This window comes from Salarias fasciatus, chromosome 2 (genome assembly GCF_902148845.1).
Source record: "Salarias fasciatus chromosome 2, fSalaFa1.1, whole genome shotgun sequence".
In the NCBI taxonomy this organism is placed as follows: domain Eukaryota; kingdom Metazoa; phylum Chordata; class Actinopteri; order Blenniiformes; family Blenniidae; genus Salarias; species Salarias fasciatus.
Window position 1 is genome coordinate 24,496,338 of NC_043746.1, and position 7,631 is coordinate 24,503,968.

General features: G+C 37.4%; 1 protein-coding gene across 2 annotated transcripts; it reads right to left on the reverse strand.

The window, feature by feature from the left end:
• Nucleotides 1-386: 386 nt before the first annotated feature.
• Nucleotides 387-5,202, reverse strand: gm2a (ganglioside GM2 activator). 2 transcript variants are annotated; one of them, XM_030102059.1, is made up of 4 exons: nt 5,008-5,202; nt 3,639-3,796; nt 1,964-2,146; nt 387-1,888 (listed from the first exon to the last, which is right to left on the reverse strand). In XM_030102059.1, the coding sequence occupies exons 1-4, from the start codon at nt 5,102-5,104 to the stop codon at nt 1,733-1,735; spliced, it is 594 nt and encodes a 197-aa protein (XP_029957919.1). In that variant the 5' UTR covers nt 5,105-5,202; the 3' UTR covers nt 387-1,732. The 2 variants fall into 2 exon arrangements, with proteins under 2 accessions (XP_029957919.1, XP_029957910.1); XM_030102050.1 differs by having other exon boundaries at nt 3,639-3,791; nt 5,003-5,202.
• Between the last annotated feature and the right edge of the window lie 2,429 nt (nt 5,203-7,631).

The window sequence follows — 7,631 nt, forward strand, 5'->3', positions numbered from 1 at the left end:
GGTTATTTACATGGCCACTAGGTGGCGCTTGATTTTACATCAAGTTTCACCAAAGTTGGAAGACTTGTTGGACAGAATGGTGACTTTTCATGATCCAGTGATGCCAGGGGTTTGTTTGAGGTGGAAAACACACTTTTAATCGGTTAACATGAACTCATCAGCACACACAGGAAGACCACCTGGAGCTCATTGAAATATACCCCAATGCACTCTGGAAAACACTTTCAAACTCAAAGCAAAACAAAAACAAAAAGCATTCACTCAATCTCTTTGTCACTCGTAAGCAAGCAAACGGCATAACCAAAAGACAAAGACTTAGCTAGTCTTACTACCGCATCAACGGGCAAAAAGAAAACTGTTTACACACAATAAATTCACACAGTAGAAAACGTGTCAATAAAACTTTATTAAAAAAGTGAACACTGGAATCAGTCTGATGCAGCACAGTGAACAGTGTTGGTGTCAACAACAAGAAATCCTAAAAGAGGTTTTATTCTTCTCCTCTAAACATCAAGTCAGGCACTTTGTAAGAAAAAAAGAAAACAATCAATTATCCCATTGTTAAACATGAATAAATCAATGAAAAGATTAAAAAGCAGCTAAAAATTAATAAAAAATAAACAATCTAGTCAGCTCACAGATGCTACATTTAATTAGGTTTTATTTATTTATTTTATGTTATTAAATCACTATAAAGTTGTGTAAACTGGTGGAAACTTTAAAGATGTGCCTCAAAAAAATTGAAAACTATAGAAAATGTAGTTAAAGCATTCTGGTTAAAAAAAATGGTTGCATGATCTGGATTTCAGTTTCTGCTACTTTATTTCCTCACGTTTTAATCACTTTGCTGTCTTGATGAAAATACTTGGACACTTTACACTTTGTTTTCGTGAATATTCATTTTTTTCCCTCACTTTAAACAAGTTACACACCATGGAAGAGAATAAAGCAAGGCAGAGATACAAACATGTGCAAAAGAGAGAACAAAAAGTTACATTAGGAAGGAAACTGGAGTGAAAAAAAATAGTAATTTGTACGAGGGAAATAAAAAATTTTCCATTTAATTTCTGCTTCTTCACAATAAAAAACCATGTTTGTATATTTCATGTAAATCTTCTGATACACTGAAACAGTTTCACACTTTTGTCTAATGTTCAGTCAGAAAGCCACAAACTGAAAATGTACGCAGTTTTTCTAGAGATAGATGGAGCAGAAAACAGCTGTTAAGTGTTATCATAAAATCCATAAGTCCGATGCTATACATGCTCATTTTTGGAAGTTCACTTGCAGAAACTATCTTTAGATCATGTGTCATTTTAAAATTACAATTAAAAAAAAATATTCTGATATTTACATACCAAAAAAATACTTTTATCATTATTAGTTCGCTAGCTAAGTAAATATTACAATTAAAAATCCATTCAGCTTTTGTGTTCACAGTTTTTCTGTAGATACGAAAGTTCAGGACAAAGAGTTTGTAACAATTCAATTATAATTAAAGAGGTAAAAAGAGCTAATGTGTTTGCAGCTGTTCTACAGGTAGAGGGAGCAGAAAGAGTCGTTAATACAAGCAGGGTTCCTTTGTTTTTCCACAGATTTCAATCAGAAGCTCCCAAAAACACTCCATTCATAAAACGTCCTAATATTTTAGTTTCCCCTATCAACCTTTCCTGTGTTCCTTATCTTTGAGGATTTGAATGTGCGCGTTCCGAGATGCTGGTCTTCGTGCGTCTCAGTCGGAGTGGATGGACAGGGCCACTTTGAGGCAGCCCAGCTCTTGGCCCCCCTCTCCCAGGACCCCCTGCACCCGGTAGTTCCCGTTGGTCAGCCAGTAGGGCAGGTCCATGTAGGGCAGGTAGAAGTCGGACTGAGGCAGCGAGTACGTTCCCTGAGGAGAGGCGAGGCGTTCAGGGACAGGTAGGGTGGATTCGGTGGGGCGGGTGGTGTTTGGGCGTGGACTCACAGATTTGAAGGGGCAGTGGCAGGGCAGCCCGTAGGAGTGCAGCGGCTCTGGACAGTCCTGCCCCGGGGGGATCACCTGGTCCAGGAGGTCACAGACGTTCTCATAGTTACAGCTGCCCAGTTCCTCCACGCAAGGGATCTTCACCCAGAAACCTGCCACCTCCTTCTCCAGGGTCACGTTCACCTGAGGGGAGACACACCACAGGCTAGGTCCAGACCTGGCTTGATATTTTATCTGTACACAGCTTCAGACCTGCGTCAGGTATTGGTTTCAAACCCTGTTTCTGACAAAGTCTTAGATTTTGTTTGAGAAATGGTTTTGTCCAGAGACCTCATCTCACACCACCCATGTTGGAAAAGCCCTTCTGAAATCAGGTCTTTAAGCAGGTCTCAAACCAAATCTGAGACCAGATCTGAACCCAGGTCGAACACCAAGTTTCAGATAAAGTTTCAGACTGGTTTCAGATTTGCTCTTCGACCAAATCTGAAACCAGTTCTACAACCAAATTTGTGACTATGTCTGGAACCAGGTCCAAGCCAGGTCTTCCATCAAAATCTGATTGACACCTGGTCCGAGAACAGGTCTCTAACCAGGCCTGAAACCAGGAGCGACAGCTGGTCTGTTGTTTGGGTTTCAAAGTCTTTGGAATCGTTTCACACTTAGTGTGACACTTCGTTTAAGAACAGGTTTCAGACCAGATTTCAGACCTGGTGTCAGACTCAGCCACAGATCTAGTTTCAGACTTCATAATGTAAATGGTTTCTGACAAAGTTTCAGGTCTAAGAACCAGTTTCCAGATCAGGTTTTAACAGTCTTGGTTTTTGAACTGGTTTCAGACCAGGTTTCAAACCTGGTGTCAGACTTGGTATTAGAACTGGTCGGAGAACTGCTTTCAGACCTGGTGCCAGACATTAGTCTCACACAAAGTATCAAACTTGGGTTTGAGAACTTGTCCCGTACAGAACTGAAACCAGTTTGTGGAAAACCTTGTGACTGTGATGCAGCATTAAAAGAAGAAACTGGGACACCACTCTGTAGAGAGGATGTTCTTATCAGATCACAACGGGACATTTTTAACCTCATCCCGCTTGTAAAGGAGGAAATAAAACCACTCTGTCATCTGACTGATGCGGAAAAGCTCGACTCAACGACTCTCCCTCGAGTCACTCTGATTGGGAGAGTCTTTTTCCTGAACAAATTAATTCTTCTACATGTCCCATCTTGTTAGCTTTAGCTAGATAATGGTTTCGAATTGCACTAAACTCCTGCTTACTGGAGGAGATGCACCTCGTTTATCCTGAACTCAGCCCTCCTGACAGCAACATGGAGGATTTCCCACAATGAGTGACATTATGGCATAATGGCATTAGCTGGAGCTAATATTCCATAGAGGTAATAACATTGATAGATGCTAACGCTCAAGCTAGCTGTTGCTTAGTAAACATTTTATAATATGAGGGAAAAAACAAAGAGAGCTGTACAGCTGCTGAACCCACATTTAGCATTAACATTAGCTTTGTTATGATTTACCTAAAGTCCTGTTTAAATCCTGAACCAACTCATTTTACTGATCATTTGGTTTCCTCCCCGGTGGCCTAAAGTGAGCCAGTTCAGTTAAACTGGTTTTAATCTAAGTAGAAAAGCTTCTGCAGCAGTTTGAACATGAAGAGCTCACAGCCAGCGGAGCGGTGAGCGCCACAGTCGTGGATCCGGATGCCGAGGCCGTGAGGTCTCCTGGGATGGAGATGGGATCCGGAGAGATGGTCAGAGAACTCAGCACGGCCGGAGCGTCGGGCTTCCCACAGTTCTTCCAGTCGAAGCTCGAAAGCTGAAACATAGGGAAAAAAACAGCAACACTTCATGTAGGTCAGTGTGAGTTAATCATTTCTAATTGAACTCTGTTTCATCACGTGGCCACAGGACGGAGGTGAGACTCTTGTTTGTCATGCAGACATTGTTTTACCACTGTCATCCTCAGGACGAGACACCTTCCAGTATCCTGAACTGCTGTTAATTGCAGCATCGCTGCCTTGTAAACTTGAATTTAGTGATTCAGCAGGATTCAGCAATAAACAACTCAATTTTGAGTCCAAAGAGGAAAGCAAAACCAGGTTACTTCATGCAGGAGGTCACAGGACTCATGAGATTAGTTATCACTTTTTAAGATAAATTAATCATTCTTCAAAAAAAGTAAGACTCAACAACTCTCCGTCGAGTCACTCTGATTGGGAGAGCCTTTTTCCTGAACAAATTAATTCTTCTACATGTCCCATGTACTGTGGTACACTTTGGTGTGTATGATGGTATAGTGTGGCATTAGCTTAGTAACTCCACTTTTAACATGTTATACACACATTTCACTACAGGCACCACGAATACACCAATTCCATCTTTAGTGGTAAAATAATCTCATGCAAAATAAAAATGTATCTTTGTTATGAAAATGTATGTTTTTTCCAATTACTCAGTTATTCTTTGTTGTCACACCACTACACATTAAATGACATGGTACAAAATTCCATACCCGAGGCCCTGTCAATGCCAAAATGTAAAAAACTGAAACAATAAAAATAGAAAGCAATAGAAGATAGACATGTTAAAAAAAAAATATATATATATATACAGTGTTGACAGTAGTAAACAGACAAACAAACTTGTGGAAAAAGGAAAATACGTATAACCCCTTGAGATGTCACTGTGTTGTATATTACAGTATCTCAGATTTTGTCACATTAATATATTTTTGTTCCCAATGATCTAATCCCACTGAGACAGATATTCACACTGCAAAGCCCGGAAGCCTTATTACATCCTCTTTTTTGATTTGTCAAGAAAAAAAGAAGCTGAGAAGCTTCAAGACACACAAGACTGAAAACCACAGAAAGATTCAACACTGCTTTCATTATTGTTATCATTTTTAAAATGGTTACAATGCGTTTTTAAAAGTACAACGTGTCCAAATAAAGGTGAAACCACCTGAGGGTGTGTGTGTTGCACCATGTTACACTGAGTGTGTGTGTATATGTGTGTCACACTCACCCGAGCGTTCGTAACTCTCTTCATTGTGGCCGAGCTGCAGCTCACAAGCGTGAAAACTGCGGCTAAAAGCAGACTCGCCATCACCGTGCAACACGTCTTCATCCTCGCGCACACACACCGGACACACACTGGACACACACCGGCAGAGAGAAGCGTCCCAGAGAACTGTGACCGCAGGACAACACCGCTTCCAGTGTGACGCTCCACTTCCGTGTTTACAGCCGGGCCGGGACCCTTACGTCACGAGGACGCCCCGCCCACAAGGGACGTTACTTGAAAATCATGAAACATTAAAAAAAACTTTAAATTATTGAATTGAAAATGAAAAATGTTTATCTTAACAGAAATCCTGGAGGTAAAAAAAAAAAGCCCACCAAATTGGCTTCATTTAACTTTTTTCTTAATGTTTTAATTTAGAATCATTATATTATTTATCAAAATTGTAAATCATCTATATGATTATTGGGGACCAAAACAAACTTCCACAATTGAAAATAAATACAGAGGTACAAAAATGGGCCAGTAAATACATTTATATATATATATATACATATATATATATATATCTGTGTGTGTGTGTGTGTATATGTATATGTATATGTATATGATTAAAAAAAAGTGACTGAAAAAATAAATTTATTTTGACATTTTCACTTCAGTGTATTTATTCATTTGGTGATTTTTTTTCATTCTTCCTCATTAATTTTGATGCTTGTAAATATTTCTGTATTGTTTTCTTTTTGTATATTTTGTTTTCTCCAAAAAATATGTTTCTGTATTTCATTTTCATCTGACATTTTATTTATTTATTTATTTATTTATTTATTTATTTATTCACTGTCACATTAATATCATCATTATTTCTAATCTTGGATTTTTTTCTTCTATTTTTTTCTTCCTATCGTTCTCCCTTTATTTTTTATTTCTGCATTTCTACTTCAAGATGTAAATGAGGGGGCGGGGTTTAAAGACGTGTCTCGCCTATTGGTCAATCAACTTTCCCCACTCGGGATTTCCTTTTAGACAGGTGGGCGGAGCTGACGCCGTTCTCGTCAAAGTGAAAGTGTTCTCAACAGATTTACCGCAGTCTCAGACATGTGTGACTGCGGCTCCAGCCTCCTGTCGGAACTGTAAATATCTCACAGTATTTACAGCACTACAGTAGTTATATTACGGTACTACTACTACACCCACGATTACTTTGTGCTGCTACTAGCAAATTATTGAGAAGTTTGACACTTGACAGCTGGTTTTCTTGTGCTTCACTTTAAATTTGAATGAAAGTCATCTAGTATCCAACAATACACCGAAATTTTACATTGTTACAAATTAAAAATGATTACAAATAATTACACTGTTGCCAGAAATTAATACACGTTCAAATTAAAACTTTACGTGAATAAAGGCTTGAAGAAAATAAGATTTTAAAGTAAACTCATGACATATAACAACAATTCAAAGTCCATATTCCAGATCAATTAAAAAATGCAACTTTTTGTATTTTATGTTTTCTTTTGGATTGTTGTAAGATTGTGTACATATGTATGTTTTTGTCCTTTGACTCGTTTCAATAATCACATTGAAGTAGCATATACTAGTAGAAAAGGTGAAATTGATGTTCAAATTTTAGAATGAGACAGAGTATTAATATTATCCAACTACATATTCTTTCCCAAAATCAAGCCAAATATCACATCAAATTTTGAAACAATTGAATAACGGATTTTCCTTGGTTTACTAGGATTATAAAAAGCAGCAGGTACATTGTTAATGTGTTTGTTCTTTGACATTTTTAGATAATCACAATGAAGTGAGACACAAATATTTTGGGGTCATGAAAAAAAACTTGACGTGACGGAGGGTTTTATATTACCAAAATACATATTTTTAAATGAAATAAACCAAATGCTACATAAAAACTGGAAATAACGGAAAAATTCCAATTATACTCTGAGCTGTAGTTGCACAGTAAATCCTGCAGGGGGTGGTGCAGGTCAAGTTTTTTTTCAATGCAACCTTCAAACCGGACTATTTCTGAGAAAAAAAAACACAATTAATACAATTCTTTGTGACACACTGTGTAAAGCTTTTTGATCAAAAATGTGGTGAATGTAACACATGTTATCTATAGATAAACCTTCATGAAGGTTTACCAATAAAATAAAGATTATACCAAAATAATTGTTATCGTATTGTTATGGCCAAAAAAATTATAACTTTCAGAAATTATATATCATTTTTTACCAAACATGAAGGCACATATGACAGAAAACTATTTTTCTTTAGATAAATATTTGAATACATCTCTTATCAAATTAATTTTCCGTGTGACGCAAGCAGAAAATGATTCCGATGATTTAAAGTCTTTTTTTAAATCGCGAACACGTTCGTAATGCGCTTGAAAGCTTACACGCTGCTCGAGAACAGATTAATGGGATAATTTAATGTTTTAATTTTTTAATAATAATTTAAATTGTTGTTCCGTTACCTTATTTTGTTAACACATACATCGACTTTTATAAATTACGTTACGTTAATATCTTGTGTCGAAAAATGACTGTTTTGTATAAAATTACAACCGAGAAACCATTGGATATTTGGATGTCGGATTTATCCATCAGTACCTGAA